The sequence below is a fragment of the Folsomia candida genome, unplaced genomic scaffold (assembly GCF_002217175.1).
Source record: "Folsomia candida strain VU population unplaced genomic scaffold, ASM221717v1 Fcan01_Sc022, whole genome shotgun sequence".
NCBI classification, from domain to species: domain Eukaryota; kingdom Metazoa; phylum Arthropoda; class Collembola; order Entomobryomorpha; family Isotomidae; genus Folsomia; species Folsomia candida.
Window position 1 is genome coordinate 98105 of NW_019091214.1, and position 18890 is coordinate 116994.

The window sequence follows — 18890 nt, forward strand, 5'->3', positions numbered from 1 at the left end:
CTAACTCTTTTTTTTATCGAATCGGTGAAACTATTTACCGTTACCAAACTAGTTGGTAAAAAAGAACTTCTTTCAAAATTTCTTAAAGTGACCTCCCCCAATTTTAAAATTAAATCAAGGAATTTCCTTCCAAAGCTGGAGTTTTCTCGCTCATCAATAAAATATTATTATTGGACCCCACTTTCACCTCAGTGGACTGGATTGGTGCTTTCTCTCATTTAAAAAAAGTGAGTTTGACTTAGATTTTATTTTATTGCAGGTCCTGTTCGCCCATTATCCGCTTACTCGCTGGGTGAGCAGGGACAAAGCCCAGGTTTTGGAATTATGGTGGCCCAGCCGCAGCCGGGCGGACCGCAGACGGCGTCCCCAGGGGCGTCATTGACCACCACGGAATGCCTCGAGTCCACAGAATCACCTCTCTCCCAGGGCACCAGGGACAGCGTCCTGTGAGTTTCTATCAAATTCCCCCGTTTTGTCCCCTCTTTTCAAAATTTTAAAAGACTTGCATCCATGAAATGATGAGAGAGAGGCCAAGGTTGAATGAGGTCGGATTGAAAAGAGAGATTTGATCGGGAAGAGAGAGAAAGCAGGGTTTCGAACAGAATGATATTCGATGGGAGCATTTTGAGAAGGGATTTTAAACTGAAAATTTTGATGACTTCTAGATTTGTTTTAGAAGTTTTGAAGCGGTCTTGTAAATAAGTCAGGTTTGAAATTAACTAAGATTAAGACACCATAGAACGAAATTGTTATTGTTAGAAAGATTTATAATGGTGAGTTTGATTATTTCTCGTTTGAGTTTATTTAGATTTGGTATTTGTAGATTTTGAGACAGATTTTATTAATGTTTTTGGCATCTTGTATGGCTTTTTAGACAATTTTTATGAAGAGTGATATTGCTTAACATGTGTACTGATCTTAGAAAATCGTGCTTCACAAAATTTGTGAAATTTGATCTTTTCAATTATTTCAAATTTTTGGTGCGTTATTAAAAGTTAAATACATCATCCTTATAACCAATATTTATCCATAATTTGAAATAATGTTATAAAATTAATAAAAAATATTATTCCAAGACTGCATACAACTTCAAAATTTAAAAAACTATAAATCCGAATCAACAACCCTGCGCTACAAATATTAAAAATTTTTTAAAAAATCAGTAATTAGATTTTTTAAATTATAAACTCCGGAAATTATACTTCAAAATTGCCAAGATAATTAACAACTCTAAATCACAAAAATTTCATGTAAAATTTCCTAAATCTTTATATTGCATGCTGTTCTTGTCCAGTTAATAAAAATTCGTTTGATGTGTACAAAATCAAAAAATTTTCTACGATTGAAACCCTGCCTCACTTTCCACACTAAATTCATGAGTGGACTTTCTCTCTTCCAAACACGACGGAGCGATTAGATTCATTGTGTTGGAGTGTAAAATGGTAGATTTCTCTGCACGGTGAGAGCAAAGAGTGTGCCTGGCAGTGGGCGGACGGGGACGATGGTCAACTCAAAGAGAAAGCAGCTAAAAAGAGCTGAAGGCTGTGACTCCCTCGAGATTTGGATTTACTTTGGACTTCAGTGTCCACTGGTTTGTGTGGACTTTGGAAATTTGTGTGCCTTTTCCATCAGATTGGGGGTCTGGATAAAGGATGTCAGTGTTTTGATGATCTGCTCAACAATTCTGCAAAAAAATCGAACATTTTTGGGAAATTTTGAAAGTTGCCGGTTTTTAAATATTTTTATGAAATTTTGGGGCATTTTTAAGGTCCAGTTTTTACGGTTCGTGGGAATTTTTCTGGATTTTCTTCTCACCATTTTCCGAAAAAAGGCTTGGTACAAAAATTAATTGAAGTAGTACCAAATTTTGTCAAATTTGAAAATATTTTGTAACCAACTGGATTTAAATTGTCTCAACTTGATGACAAATTTAAAATTCGCGAGAAATACGTGTTACTAATGTATTAACAAATACGTATACAACTCGGTAGTGATTATTATTCTTTTATCGAGGCTTAAAAAATTAGTTAGCCAACCAAAATTTCTGCAGCTTTGGTAATAAATTCAGCCTTATCTTACCAAATTATTTCCAGCGTAATGAAACGGCACATTTAATTGACGACATAAGTTCCGCACGTCCCCTGGGATGTGAAGGGACTGGAATATTATGATATTTTGGAGAGTTTATGTCTCCATAGCTGTCCAACAGTTGTTATGGCGAAGAGCAGCGAGTGAAAGCAGGACACACTTTGTGAGCCAGTCTGTTTATTTATGTCATGTTCAGACTCCAGGCGTTTTAGGTACATGGCTCCTACATATTCAAATTTGGAAAATGTACTAGGAGAAAATTGTGAAATTTGTATGAATTTCGTGTATTTGAAAGGATTGCTTCAAACAGGATGTATCCAAATTTAGGGGGTTTTAGTGGGGGGCAAGATATCCTTCTGATTTGGGAGGTCAAGTCGAAAGACATGTTCTCAGTTTCCAAAGAGAAAGTTTATGAAGTTTATTCAAAATTTAAAATTATCGAAGTAGTTTTTTTTATTTCTTGGGATAAATTCTTCCCTTTACGCAATTTAATTCTGTTTTTCTCGTTGTTTTTGTGCGCAACGTTCAAAACGCTAGTTTTTTTCTATTCTTTGGTAATTCTGTTCAAGGATGCTCCAGATGCGAATCGGATGCATTGAGTGAGTTTAGTTTAGAGAAATCGTATCTCATTCGGGGGTTGGTGGTGGAATTGCGACACGAACGAACACGTTCTGAGGTCAGTCGGCCAGTTAGTTTAGTGTCAAAGTGGGTCCTTCTCTCGGAATCAAATTGGGACGAAATTTGGTCTCCTATTTACTTTCACCTTCCAGTAAATTGGATCAAGTTAGTAGAATGAGGAGGATTCCGTGATGTGCACGTTTTTTCAATTATTTTCTATTTTTGTCTTGATTGCTTTCACCTGGTGAAAGAAGTCACACATTTTTTTCTTGAGGAAAGTCACCCCCAAATTTATAAATGAATTAAACTGGTGACAAAAAAGTGACGGGAATGTAATTAATTTGTATCTAATTTAATGTTGGTGCAACTGTATTTTTGTGAAATTTGAAAAATTTTCCCCCAGACATTTAAAATCTTGACGCTTTCTCGTTTGTTGAATTCCCATTACGTTAGGCGACACGCAACAACGCCTGCATCGTCACAAATTTCGAAAATTGAGAAACTCAAAATACTTGTATCGTGAGGGGAGTCGCAAAGTATGATTTCGGAAATCCGTACGAACAATTGTGTGATCCTATTTTAATTCGGTTTCCTAGTTTAATTCGAGCATTTAATGGAGATGAGTTTGAGACAAAAATCTTGCGAAATAATGGTTGGATAAATTTGCGAAAAAATTCTATGGTTGTTAAGCAAAAGGTTTGCAAAATTCGCAAGTGACCCTACGCTCAATTTCCAATATCCGATCAGCAGATTATCTTCTACTCTGTACTTTCCAGAAAGCTAGGCTTCTCAATTTTCACTATAAATATTTGATTTCAGTCATGTAAAATTTTACAAAACCTTCACAAAATTGTATATATTTTTAAAACTCAAATATACTAAACAAATTTATAAAATTGATAAAACTAATTCAACGCATCAAGTTCATGAATTGTTGATAAAGTGGACAAAATCATGCTAATTTGAGTAAAAATTATTTCACGTTTTATGTAAAATCTTGACAAACTTTCTCTTTTTGATCCTTCCCAGACGAATTGATTCGAACGAGGTTGAAGTGGAAATTCGTGGAGGTGGTGGCGAATTGGTGGTCCCGCTCTCTTCCTCCCCTGGAATGACGGGCACCACCGAGTACGACTTCACCACCGCGCTCACCGTCACCATCACCGTCGGCGTCGCTCTCATCGCGCTTAATTTGGTCGTCTTCTCGGCCATCATGTGTCACCGGAAGAGGGCCATCCCGGCCAACAACGAGGGCGGCGGGGGCGGACGTGACAGTGACGAGGTGGACGAGAGTGGGAGGAGTTTGGGGGGTGGGACGCCTCAAAAAGGAGCAGTCGAACAGTATCAGCAAGCTCAGGTAAGTTGAGTTACTTTTTTGCGATATACTACACTATAATTGATTTGGTAATAAAATTGGTAGTTTTACCGAGTTGATAAATTGTTGATAAAAATATATGTTACCGAACGGTAGCAATAATTTTGCACGAAATTCGATATTTTTACACTTGTTTGTGCGTGAGATTTATGAACTTGAATTGTGCTTATTAATTTTACCGAGCGGTAGAAAATTGTTACCAACAACTCGGTTCATCGGTATGCATTTTGTTCCGCTCAGACTTATATTATCCCTAAAACAATTAATATACTCTGTTCGCAACAATTTCATGTCAATAATTATGAACAAAATTTTACCTTCTAGCCTCGCATTACATAAATAAGCTTGAGTCTACTGCCTATTTAATTATTGTCACCATCCGGTATCAAATTTGTTAGCCACCAGAGCCCATCTTAAGTCTACATTGTTTAGAACGCATTCATCTTTTTTCTAGCTTCAGGAGCAAAAATTGAAGGTGTGATTTATGCCGAGGCGAAAGTGCGGGTGTCATTAAGGGCGGGAGGAAGTGAAAGTAGGCGAAAGTCTTCGTGGCAGGAAAAGTACAATCAATTAAATGCACATTAAAAGCGAAAGGAGAAAATGTCAGCGACTTCGGGAGAGCTTTTTTTGGCCAGGTTTGCGTTTTATTTATAGTTTCCTAACGTGGGTGGCGGAGGTCGAGTCGAGATTACATAAGACGAGATCCTCCTCTTTTTGCAGTAAATCAGATTTTGTTCGTACAGTGATTAGGTGAAAGCTGGTAGAGAAAAAGTTAATGTGTGGCTAGTTTTGTATGGAGAATAAGCACATTTTATGAGGAGAAAGTATTTTGAGTGGCGAAAATTTATACAAAACTATAACTTCGTAAACGACAAGTTACACAGAATTTCATAAAACAGATAATTGTTAAAATGTGTAAAACTTAAATTGAAACAAATAACAAAATATTTTAGAAAAATGCCAGACCTGAATTTTCCTAGAGTTTCTTTAAAAATACAAGTATTTTAATTCCGAAAGTCCTTAAAATAGTAGAAATCCACTTTACGTCTTCCTCACTTTCTCTCTTTTCTACATAACTCTAAAATTTCTCCATTTCAGGAGGACTACAATTGGTCGACGGCCTGTTGTTCGTCCTCGAACCACCACCCGAACCACCCGCAGCCGCAGCAACATCACCCTAATGACTTTCCAACCACTCATTTATCATCCTCCTCGGTCTACATGCCCGCCGAATCCATCTCAATGTCCCAGTACCACCAGCACCACTTTCACCCGGGTAACAGCGGTGGCGGGACGTTGCCTCGGTCATCGCACGGTCACCAGGGTCACCACCTCGCCTACGAGACTCCCACGGGCGGGGGGACGCTCAAACGGGGAACGTACCATCACCACTGGAACCACATTTTGGCGATCCCCGACTGCGTTCAGCCCGTCCCAAATGCCGTCATTTTAGGAGATGGCGACGACTTTCACCAAGAAAGGCACGGATTCGACCATAATTTATCCGGAGGAGGTGGGTCAAGTATGAGATTGTATATGAACCAAAACGCCGTCGTGGTGGGTGAGTAATATTTCATTTGTTTTAAAGATAAAATTTCCAATTTTTGAGGTTTGCATAAAAACAGAATTTTGATGGTGTGAAAATTAGATAATTTTGTGAAATCGGTTGATTTAGGATTTTTTATAAAAAATTTCCGAGTATTGAAGAGCAGCAAAACAATTTGTATCAAATTAACGCCAAATTTAATTTAAGTTAATGTACAATTTTATGATGCATAAATTAGATCCATTTTTCCTATTGCGAAAACAGCGTAGAATATAAATTCTTACAAATGGAGTAAACAAGTGTCCGAATCAACAAATTTCTAAAATGGCATCAATTTCGTAATTTTCGAGATAAATGAAACTTTAGATACCACAAGGTTAATTTTATTTATTAGTTAGATATAAAGTTAATTTTTGGCACTACAAAACTATCAATTTTAAAAAATAGCGAATTCGTTTTTTATGAAACTAAGATATTGTGAAAAATCGCAAATAAATTAGCAAGTTGGTTAAGAATTAATAAAAAAAACTGGGTTACAAAAATCGACCAACTTAAATTATAAGTAGGTATTTATTTACTTTCCTGAGGTGGCAACATGCTGGATATCTCGCCCCCACCGGAAGGACCAACCCTGCTCATTCCGCGCGACGTCCCGCCACCTTCAAACATTCGGCGGGGATCAGGCGGATCTACCTTGTTGGCGGGAAGAGGAGGAATTTTTTTATCTCAGAAACCTCAAAATCCCATCGTGCCTTGTTCCTCGAGCCCTTCGGCGTCCGCGACGAATTCCACGTCCTCAAATCCATCCCCGAACAGCGGGAGTAAAACTTTGGTCGGGGTTCTGAAGCGGAACATGACGCCGAATAATCCGTCCACGGTTAAAAAGAGGGTCCAAATTCAGGAAATATCCTTCTGAATGTTAATTTAAGGAAATTTAAAATCAAAATATACCAATAAATATGTCGAGAAAACTCAGAATGTCTTGCATTGGGTTACATTTAGCAAATATTCGATTTAAGAGATTATTTAGCTTGCGAAATTTCTTTGTCCAAATTGTCCATCACAATTCGATGAAAAAGCGTAACAGATTAAAAATAAAACTGAACGAGCTGCACGAGCTGCCCCATTTGATGCCATAGATCATGAAGACAAATTTCCACTATAACTGAACCGTACCTGTATTGTACTTGTGTAATAGTATAATAATATAATCATTATCTAGTCTACTTCTATGGACTAAACAAGGTTCTAAATATAACCGACGATAAGCAGACCTATACATACTGTGATATCGCATAAATGCCTTGTTTCGCAACTACTTTTACTTGCAAAACTGTTACATACATTTAGTACTTGTATGTTAAAACTCAATGAAATAAAACAAATGTTTTTACGTGAAATTTATAAATTGATGACTTTTTTTAATTTAATCGACAAATATGCATAGAATCTACACTTCTGTGAAAGTTTTGCAGTTCGTCACCACACATTTTAAAAAGTAGGTTGTCAAATGAGGTTGTAAAATTCCATTATAATTTGTTGCTAATTTTCTGAATGGCGTAATTTTTAAATGGGAATGATTAAAAACCATGCACTTGAGATTATCAATTTATTTTATTGCAAGGCATTACATAACTTAAAATAGGTGGTGTTGCATCGTAACAGTAACATGGATGGAAAGTGATCATGAGTGAATGAACATTTCTCCGCCGACTTTTGGCCCCCATCTCATAAATCTTTACACAATAATCTAATCCGATCCGTGCAATTCCACACAAGGAGAAAGTACACTTTTAAAGACGTGAAGGGATTATTTTTTGTTGTCGATGCCGTTGTCTGGGAATTTGTTATAAAAAATTGGTCATAAAACGCGACAAGAAACAATGAAAAATTTGTTACCAAAAGAAATGTACAGTTTGATAAGGTTTGGTGACGAAATAATGTATTCCCGCTTGATGAAAATAATTGTCTGAACTATAGATGTGCTAATCCCAAGTTTGCAATATTGTGTAAAATTAATTTTGAGAATTTTACATCCACAAATTTTTGTTAGGAAAATAACTAAATCAAAATATGCAAAATATAAGATAACCCTGATTTTTAAAAAAATAGTGTAAAACGGAAGTGATAAAAACAGATACAAAGTATACACAATTCTCAAAAGATAATAAATTTTTATTATTTCAAAATTTAATTTAATTTTAGTTATGTAGAACTCAAAAAAGATAGAATGGTAACAAAACAAAAAGGCGATTAGTATTTCCTTTAGTTGTTAAGTTCGTAACCAAATTTTTGGTAGTGAGTAATTCTTAATTTATAAAAAATACATAAAGCATAACAACCACATTTTCGACAAAAACATCTTTTTAATAGTAAAATTTTGATGAAATGGCAAACTTTTATAGGTCGGTATTACCGCCTGGTAAAAAATGTTTTACAAATTTGGGTCTGTATTTCTGAGAGTGTGAAACACTATGTGGGATGCAGTGCAGTTAACATATTGCAATCCAAACCACTGGTGGAAGCACTTTGATAATTGCTGCGAGAATCTGGTCGGGATCATTTGTACTCAACTTTCAGTTTTATCACTGCCTCCTCGCGTCTCAGGGAAAGCCACAGGTTCGGAAATGGCAGCCCAACTTTAAAGTGATCACGAGGGACTTCTTATTACTCCAGATGGATGACTACTCAAAACGTTAGAGAAGAAAATCAAGGCAGAAGGATGTAGGGTTTAGGAAACCGGAAATGAAGAAAATCATGGTGCAAGCCAAATGATTTAGATTTAAATTTCATCATTTATTTTGTTTCAAACGAATATTAAACATCCACTTTCTACAGAATCATGGTGCACAGAAGTAACGTGCGCACGCAATTCTTCAGAACTTTGCACAGTTAGGGCAAGGATTATGGGAACCCCATCACTTCGTATTTTGGCGGGAAAGTAGTCAAAAAGTAGGTTTTTGAATCTGAATTTTTTGGGCAGCATTCAAGATACACTCTTAAAAACTTGGTATTGAAAAAAACCTAACGGTATTGATACGTGACTCTACCGCTTTGGTATTAAACGGTTATACCATATTGGTATAGAACCAGTATTGAAATTATACCTCATAGTAATAATTTTAATACTAATTGGTATTACATTTTTTACTACGTAGTATTAATTCAATACCGGATCAATACCACGCGGTAGAGTCACGTATCAATACCAACGGTTATTGATTTTTTTAAGAGTGTATATCTAACTGCTTCAGTCCAAAATTTCAAACGTTTGCGATAAAAAACAAATTTCCTACAGCATATCAAAGCGAGGAACTCGCGAAACGGGTTGCACACAAGTGCCAGAATTTGATTGACAACGACTCGATTAAGGCTTGACTACATTTCAAAGGAGAAGGGGGTGGGCGTAAAAAAATTGAGACATACATAAAAAAGTATGGAGAATCCGAAAATGTAAGCTTTAAATGACTACCATTTGAAAAAACCATTATATCGACCCCTCAAAAGTTAGAAACGATTGAATCGTTTTTTGAAAATTATCCATCCACGTCGGTGCCTTATGCGGCCATGAGGTCAAAGATTAATACAAACCACTTGTATCATATTAGGGCCTATAAAATGGGGGTCAAAGTGTATGCAAATAAACCGCCAAGAAAACATACGGAAACCGAAGAAAAAATCTCACCAAAAAAATTGGTCACTAACGACGAGTCCTACGTCCTTAAAAACGTGACATAAACTCCGGGAAGGCAATTTTTTCATGAGAAATATATCTGTCAACTGAAAACCGAACAGAAATTAAAACTTTTTTCGAAATTTCTCAAAAAATCTCAGGTTTGGCTGGCGTTCGGTCAATTTGGGCAAGTTTCGGACCTTTGCGTTCAAGCGGGCTGTATAGCGACACAAGTTGATTTTCAGAATTGTGTGATACACCGTCTGATTCCTTTCATCAAGGTGTATCATAAAATATAAAATGTAATTTTTTGGACCGACCTTGGACTAATCCACAGTGCAACAACTATGAAAGATGAAATCGAAAAAAATTCAACTTTATACTGAAAAATGTAAATCCCACATACACCCCTCCTCTCCACTCAATAAAAAAAATTTTGGCTGTATGTAAGAAGCCATACTCCCAGCTTCGAGAAACAGTCGATACTTCAAGAAAATTTCGGTTCCGGGGGGAGAAAAAATGAGCAATAAATTAGCAAAGTCTTCCAGAAAAGCATTAACGGCGGGCGTGAAGAAAAACATTCAATGCGAGATGGAAAATGGACTTAAGTCTTATTTGTTCAGGATCTAGAAGGCAATATATATGTACAGTATTCTACACAAATTTTGGACTTCTGGAACAGGTTTTTGACCACTTATAGGACCAAAGTCCAAGTGATCGGGTTCCCATAATCCTTGCCCTAGTACGTTTTTGCGCGAATTAAAATACCAAAGGTTGATTTTTAACGTGGTGACGAATTTGTCGTTGAATAACCCCGGAACGGTTTGTCGTAGCGGGTCAAAATTTTGAACAGGGGAGCATGTTATCCTCAGATGGGGGTGTGCAAAAATTCAATTCTCTACTTTCAAAAATGCCTCCCCCACAGCCCCCAGAAGTTGAAACACTCATTTTTACTGTTTCCAAACTTAAATGCTCATACAACCGAACTACTAAGCATTTTAAAAGTGAATGGAAAACAGTTTAGAAATCTGCAATCAATAAGGTATTGAAAAATATAGGTGAAAAGCGATAAATTTTGAGTAAAGGGCAACCACCACCCCCTGAAAGAAGGCAAAAAAAGTGTAAATTCCGACCGTGCATAGGAAAATTGACCTATTGACCTCCAAAGACAATCGACCGATCCAAAAGGAAATTTCCCGTACGGTTGGGATATCTAAGCGTTCAGTGAAAAGCTAAATTAACATTTTGAAGAAACGACTTGGTCGGAAAAGTCGTGTGCATCAGCTGACCGAAAAGCAGGAAAAAAATGGCGCCCGTGTTGACAAAAAAAATTATTCGAATTTTCTGTGAAGGAATCAGAGTGAGTTATTCGTGACATTTGACGACGCACTAATTTGTCTATAAGTTACTAATTAGGTTCGAAGAGCTTACTACACGACAAATGCCGAAAACAATTCACGCAAGTTGGTGCTTATTTGTAAGGAGAACTTTTTTAAACAGTTGATGGTCGTGGGTGGAATGTCGGGTCGTGGTGTCCTCCCACTTATCAAAGTCCCCCAAAAAGTGAATAAATCTTCGAAGTATTATGTGGATCGTGTTCTGAAACCACTTTTAGAATAACATTTTCCTAAATTGCAAGGTAAAAAAAATAATTAAGGTGATTTTTCATCATGACGGGGCGTCTTCCCAGACGGCAAAGTTAACCCAAGATAATGCCAACTGCTTTGAAGCTAGATTGGGGATAAAAATCATTTCGAATAGTGAAATACCTGTACAATCCCCCGATATAGGGTCAGTGCGGGTTAGTGTGGCCACTTTTTTCCAACTTTGGGTTCTGCAGTGAAACAAAAATGGTTGCGAGTCAAAAATACCTATTTAGAACATCGTGTATTTCTATTTAACTATTTGGCTGTAGTTTATGACCAAAAAAAGTTAAAAAATATAATTGGAAGTATTATTTATCAATTATTCAAAATCAAAAAACAGTGTCCACACTAACCCTACCAAATGGGGTTAGTGTGGCCAGTGGAAGGATTAGTGTCGACATGTATATACGTTAATGCACACATGATTTGGATTAAAATGCTTTTCGAATTTAAAGACACCAAGCCATGTGGTATGTCACCCAGTTCGATAACAAGATTTCCACCACACCCACACCCTCTGGGGGCGTGGTTTCCAAATTTTAGTTATTCAGTGGAAATCTTAACTGCTGAGAGAAATGATGTATGTACGTCATCGCTTGGTGTCTTCAAACTTAAGAGTGAGATTCTTTCATGGGGATAAGAAAAATTAAATATCATACTAAATAATTTCGTGAAAGCCGGAAAGGCGTTGAGGACCACACTCACCGGGGGTGTGGTTGCCAAATTTTTATTGTTCGTATAATTCTTTCCCTCCAGAGCTGATACGAACAACATATTACGTCGCCTGGTTTTTTAGTATGAAAAAGTCAAAAACATCGAAAAATACACCCACTTGGGGGTGTGGTTGCTACATTTTAGCTATTTAATCGAGATTCCCTTATCTACCTGAGAAAAATGATATGTCACAAATAATGGTTTGGCTAAAATATAAGTCCAACACTAATCTATCACTACTGGCCACACTTACCCCTCAATTCATAATATTGGAGGGTTAGTGTGGACACCAATTTTTTAATTGACTGGACAGCTACTTTATTAAAACATTAATGTACAAATATAATATGGGCGCATATTATGTTGAGTAAAATTAATTATAATGCTGGCATTACTTAATGTCTATGAAATCCAAATTTAAACATCACCTGATTTAATTGATCCGAAAAGGTTTTTAATTATGAAATTTTGATCGCACTAATTTTGTGAGATAATGAATTTTCCGAGTTCTCCAAATTTATTGTTCAGAACAAGAAGGAGTTGTAGTTTGATGTTAAATTTTTTGTTTTTTAAAAATTCGTGGTTTTACCATAGAAAAATCGTTTGGCCACAATTGCCTCGTGGCCACACTAACCCGTACCGACCCTAAGTCAAATGAACTTATTTGGGGTCGGATACTTGAAAACAAAAATTTTTCTGCGGAGACCGAATTTTTTAGACCGAGTTTGGAAACAGTAAAAATGAGTGTTTCAACTTCTGGGGGCTGTGGGGGAGGCATTTTTGAAAGTAGAGAGTTGAATTTTTGCACACAACTATCTGAGGATAACATGCTCCTCTGTTCAAAATTTTGACCCGCTACGACAAACCGTTTCGGGGTTATTCAACGTCAAATTCGTCACCACGTTAGAAATCAACCTTTGGTATGCAGGATTTTGTCTGCAGAAAATATTCTCTCGAAATCTATCAAATTCTGGACAGACCTTTAACAGCAAAATTTGACACAAAAGTAATATAACCCACACCGAACATGAACTAAAATTGCATTATAAAAACAATTTAAAACTTAACAAACGAATAAAAATATTTGAATCATCAATAATTTAATAATAATTTAATCAATAATTTAACCTTCAATAATTTAATCTAAAAAATGTTAAACTTCAATTGAATTAATTAAAAATATAATTACTGGATGTAAAACTATACAAATCATGTTAATTTTCAAAATTTCTGCAGGGTAAAAATATTTACGATAATAATGAATTATTTTTAACCACGGAACACTGTACTTTCCCCACATGCTTAAATCACCAATGTCAAGACAACCATTATTTTCCATGTCGAGCTGATGCACTTCTTCGACTTCTTGCACCAAAATTTCAACAGAAATTGCACATCCGTCGCGTCACCCAGAGATCGACGACAACTAAAAGTTTTAAATCTCACAATTATTACTCTCTCGTGTCGTGCGTGGTGACGTGCGAGATCTGTTCAAGCAATTAAAACCGACAAGAGGAAGGAATTATCGTTTTTTTGGGCCATTTCAAATTCAACCACTCGAATTAACTGCGTGATTTGACTTCGAATTGGTTTGGGCGTTCGTAACTACAGTTTAAAGTTAGTTTTATATGGGATGCAAAATAAGAAAACAATGAGGAAATTAAATAACTTGGGCTTATGTATCCTAGTAAAATGCAAATTTTAATCGGCACTACTTTAGAGTAGTATTGCATAAATGTCCGGAATTTCGGACATGGCATAATATCAGAAATCCAATATTAAAATAATGTCAAACAGTATTCAGGTGTGACTCTACCAAAGTGGCATTAATTAGCAATACAGTGCAGTGATAGCTCGTTATGCTAAATCGGTCGCAAATTTTTACGGATCGGTATAATTTTAATATCGAGCGGTAGCAACTTTAATACCGAGAGCAATACCTGAGTGAGTATACCAGATTTCTAACAGTGCATAATATTAATCGAATGGCGACCACGTGGCATAAATCCTGGAGAGTTGTATCTGTGTATAAAATTACTCCTAATTAGTTTTATTTTTGCGCAGTCGCTTTTAAACATTATTATTTATTTGCCAGGCATTGAGAAAAATTACGTGGATGGTTGTTGGACATACATTTTGTAAACATTTGCGTAATAAAGAGAGCTGAGATTTCTCCAAGCTTAGTTCACTATAAGTACGCAACTAAGTTGCGTAAGTTCTAAATTTATTCTAACCCATGAATTTAAGAAGTAATCTTGCTGCTCAAATTGAACATAGATTTTAGTCGCGAATCCTTGCTGTAATTTTTTGTCACAAATAGACACAAAAAATGCTAAATAATCAATATTTAAAAAACTGCATTTCATTTTGATTATACCATTTGAAGAAAAAAAAATTATTGCATTTCATGATTTAAAACACACTTATTCCAAACCACGTGTCGTATCTAACCACTGAATTGTTACTTCCAGATTAGTAAACTAACGATATTGGTATTAAAGTTGAACAATGAATTACTGTAAAAATACATCAATTTAACATCCCGTGTAAATTAGTCGTGAAAAATTTCCCAGAAAATTTGTACGAACTAGATATTTGGACTTCACTCGATTTTTTTCTGGAATTAATGTCTTGATGGATTTGATGGGTGTGGTGCGTATGGTAGGATCGACTAGTAGACATTTGCACCCACTTTCACTTATTTTTACCCCGTGGATGAAATCAGATTTGGAGGAAAGCAGATCTGTCTGATCGATGGGCAGGTGTAAATTGTAAAATGGGTGATTTTCACTTACTTGTCTTCTACGTGAGTGAGCATAAAGCAGTCGAGACCAACGGACCAAAGGACGTGCAGAAGTGATGCTGTGATTTTCTGGTAATAAATGGGGTTAAACAATTATGGGGACGGAGGTGATGATTTATTACTGAATTGTGGTAATATGTCAATGATGGTAAAATTTTGTACCAACCTCCAAGAGATACCTTCGCGTAGCTTCTCAAGTTTGAACTTCATGGGCAATTGTCAATTACAAATTTGAATTTTGGAGGCCAAATTTGCAACGCGGTGAAGCCTAAAAATTGTCAAAGTTGGTTTTGTTATCTTACATTATCATTCGCAAGGTAAGCAATTTCAGAGAAAATCTTGAAAATATTCCGCTATTGGTACACAATTTCGAAAACAATTATTAACAAGAATTTTTATTCAACTTCCATAAACAAATTTCGAACTGCTGCCAGACAAAGAGAAAATCTGACCATCTTTCTGCACGGCCCAGATCGCGGGGAGAAAGTTGAATTGAATCGAAGCCTCCGTGTCGATAATAAAGAAAGCAATAAATCTAATTTCGTTCTCACAGAACTTCACGAAAAACTTATTTCTTTCTCTTCTCCTGATTTCACAGCATTTCCGTATTCCTGATTTTTCCACACGTTCAATTTTCTCCAACAATGGTGGGAAAAGTGCAGGAGGAATGATTGTTCGTATTTCATTGTTTTCATTTTTTGTTTTATTTTTCTTATAGTAATTGTGTGGTGATGAGGTAACGAATTATGACCGGCTCCCTATAGGCAACGCCTTATCTCGCGTCACATAACTAATTTAGGAAATATTTACTTTGCGAAATATTTTTTGCTAAATAAAAACCATACAAAAATAAAAACCACATTTTTACGTACTACTCTGTGGTAACAAATAACTTGATTATCTTGGTATGAAAATTTGAAATCGAAATATAACAATAAATAGAGCGTACTCAAGTCCTCTTGTTTTACATTCCATCTACAAATCTAGAGATCAGCTTCCACAACTAAAAGATTTCAGATTTAAATTTGCCAATAAATATTTCATAACTTTCCTGCAAAATGTTATTTCGCGGATATTCCAAATTTGACAACCGTGAAAAATAAATTTATATATCGTATTAGTCAGAAGCTTGATTGCCTGTTGCCAAAGTATTCCAAAAATTAAATAATGAAAAAAAATATATATTAAAAAATAATTGCTGAACTACCCCACTGTGGGAATACCTGCCGACGGCATGGCATTCACGAGTGACAAATGACGCGTTGTCATACCTAAGGTCCAATCTAGGATTAACATTACAATGAACAGACCCTTCCTGGCCTGTAGGCCCTACTAGACCGAGATTCCGGTAAATAGCGTAAGTAAGGATAAAAATATAGAAGCACATCCCAGACAGAGAGCAAAAATACAAGCCATTTTTTTGCTAAAAGTGTCCAATACAATTCTAACAATAAGTTCACGAAAAGGTCCAGCGAATTAAAAATAAAATTGCATTAGTTGATCTTATTTAATTTAATCCTTCACCTCGATTAATAATTCCACAGATCGGCAAAACAAATTCTCTTTGAGTGAACAAACTTCGATATCGTCAAGATAAATTCCATGTCATCCAAGTTAATTATGTTTCTCAACTTATTTTATTTCCAAAACAGATAAGTTTAGTCTTTGCCCAGGTTAAAAAATTAAATTAAATTAGCTGACAAATTTTTGTAAACTTGTTCAGATCTTTCTGTTTTGTTAAAGTTGTAAAATTATTTTTAAAAACAACAAATTGCCAATGATTGAGTGAATTGTCTCATTTTATTTTCATGCGAAAATTAGACGCCGCGTATAAAAATTGGCAAATTATAGGACGAAAAGACTAATAGATAAGTGAAAGAAGCAGCCTTGTTTAAAATTGGTCTTGAGTTTTCTGATTTAAAAGTTGTATTTTTTATTTTTCACTTTTGTCAACTACTCCCCTGTACAGCCAAGATGATTATTTTGCACAGGCGGCAGGGCGGATGCTATTATCCGCCAAACTGCACAATTTCCAGCGCAATGTGTCAATGTGATCGCAATGTAATACGCGACCACACCCACTTCACGTACCACGCGACCACACCCACTTCACGTACCACGTGACCCGCCTGGTTACCCCTGACCTCACCACCACCACGTTCAATCTGCCACAACAAATCAGTTCAAAATTTTCATACTTGACCGAACTCGGGAACAAATCCGCCAAATAGGTGGCTGCAGGCGTGGTCACGTTGCGATGAAAACTCTGAAATCGAAAGGTTTCAAATGTTGCAAATTTGGCAAAAGTTGGAAAATAAACTCTAATAGCATATTAGTCAGAAAGGCGGAATAAGATATACTTAATTTATCCATATTTTTAGCTTGCACAAATGATAAGTACAAGTTTAACTCCATTCAATTTCAGCCATGGCTTGTTGGTCGAGTGGTCTCTGTCTGGGATTGTGCACTTTTGCAAATAATGCTGGGATTTGAACTCGCAACTAATTCTCAATTTGGAGTTCTAGCAGAATGAAATGAACCAGACCCATGAACTCCTTGACTTCATCCCAATGTGGAAATTCTGTCGGATTGACGAGTAATTTAGAACGTTGAGCATATTGTGTTGTACGTACCGGTACGTACCCTGTGGAAGGCCCTTGATCACCGAGATTCCGGTAAATAAATAGCGTAGGTAGGTAATAATAAAGTATTTTAAAAATCCCTGACAGAAAAACAAGCCACATTTTTTGCCCAAATTCATAATTCTAAAAAATTCCACGAAAAAGCACAACAAATCAAACATAAAATTTTTGAACTGAACTGACGTTATGTAATTTAATCCATCTATTTATTTATGAGTCACAGATCGGCAAAACAAATTCATGTCCAAGATAAATGTTACCCAAGTTGATCAATTTCCGAACTTATTTGATTTGCAATAAGAGAAGTTTAGTGTTCTTGCAGGTTAAAAAATGAAATCAAATTAAAATATGGTGAAAATTTTTGTAAACTTGGTCAAAGGCGTCTCTATATTTTACAATTTAATAAATTACTTTTAAACAATTACCCATTTTACATCTTGCCAATGACAGGGTGAATTGCCTCATTGCATTTTCATGCGAGAATTAAACGCCACGTATAAAAATTTGTAAATTACAGGTCGAAAGGACTAATTAGATCAAGGGGAAGATACATGCTTAATAAAATTGGTTTTGAATTTCTGAATCATAAGTTATATTTGTTATTTTTCACTTATGTCAACCACACCCCTTTACCCCCAAGATGACTATTTTGCTCACTGGCGCGAGTGGATTGTATCATACGCCAAACTGCACAATTTCCAGGGCAATGTCGCGATAAGATCGTGTGTAACAGGCGACCACACCCACTTCGCGTACCACTTCCCAATTAATACTAGTAAAATTAAATAATATACGAAATTCACAGTTTGAAAACTTAAATAATATACGAAATTCAGTTCAGTTTGAAAACTTTACTCAACGACACCACCACCGATGAGCGACTAGTTTTAATGCCCATCGCGTAACCTCACGGCCATCTGAAAATCAGCAAATTCCAATAAATCTACTACACCATATATCGAGATAATACCACCATATATCGCAGGTGAAGATGCGTTATGTGCTAACTGATTTTTCATCCCAGCCAGAATACCATCCACTTTTGAGACAGGAAATACAACGACTAACAAATTAAGTAGCACAGACTGCAGATTAAGCTTCGTCAAAACTTGAAGTGAACCTGTTGGTTGATATTTTCTCTCTGATTTTATAAATGGTGATTTTATAAAATTCCAACAACATGAATACTTTTGCTTTTTCGCTTCACAAAAGACATAAATATTACAAGAGTTAGAGTTGTCTAACCTCAGAGTATAATTATCGGGAATTTGGGGATTGTATCACACTAATTAAATGTCAAACTGGTATTAAAATATTGCATTATAACTTTAGTAATCTCTTCTACTAGTTTATAAATGAATCGACATGAACATTTTACTTAATACTCAATATCAAATTTAGGTTGATTAGATTTGATGTATTCCTCGTGTTCAAGTCTTGCCCACACATAACCATGGAACTTAATTATTTTGTGAAATTTTCTAATAAAAAATTTCTTTGCTTCATAATTTTATTAGTAGGCCCACATGTTTCACACTTGCGAAGTTTAAAGTTTTTAACATTGAATATTTCATTTGCAAGAAAGAGGTGTAGTGTGTATGACTGATTTGAGGGTTGTTTCACATAACGTCGAGAATGCATAAACTCCCAAAAAATCGGGCACATTCTTCACACTGGGTCCCGTTCGAATTGTTACGGGGAAGATGAATGATTCCGTGGATGTTATGAATAAGCTTTGGATCTGAATCTGAGTGAGTGAAGTATTGCCCCATTCAGGCGAAACCA

The 18890-nt window shown here is 35.9% G+C and overlaps 1 protein-coding gene and 1 long non-coding RNA gene across 2 annotated transcripts in view; one reads left to right on the top strand and one right to left on the bottom strand.

The window, feature by feature from the left end:
- LOC110858816 (neuroligin-1) overlaps positions 1 to 7031 on the top strand; it is a 79369-nt gene extending 72338 nt beyond the window's left edge. Inside the window, exons 10-13 of the mRNA XM_035858933.1 lie at positions 260 to 446; positions 3736 to 4063; positions 5180 to 5642; positions 6215 to 7031. Of these exons, the coding sequence (XP_035714826.1) occupies positions 260 to 446; positions 3736 to 4063; positions 5180 to 5642; positions 6215 to 6543 (1307 nt within the window). The 3' untranslated portion in view covers positions 6544 to 7031. The remainder of the gene's footprint in view (positions 1 to 259; positions 447 to 3735; positions 4064 to 5179; positions 5643 to 6214) is intronic.
- Positions 6435 to 17800, bottom strand: LOC118438499. Its single transcript, XR_004836860.1, has 4 exons — positions 17531 to 17800; positions 14630 to 14731; positions 14456 to 14532; positions 6435 to 6539 (listed from the first exon to the last, which is right to left on the bottom strand). It is a non-coding gene; the product is annotated as an uncharacterized LOC118438499 (long non-coding RNA).
- Positions 17801 to 18890: the final 1090 nt, after the last annotated feature.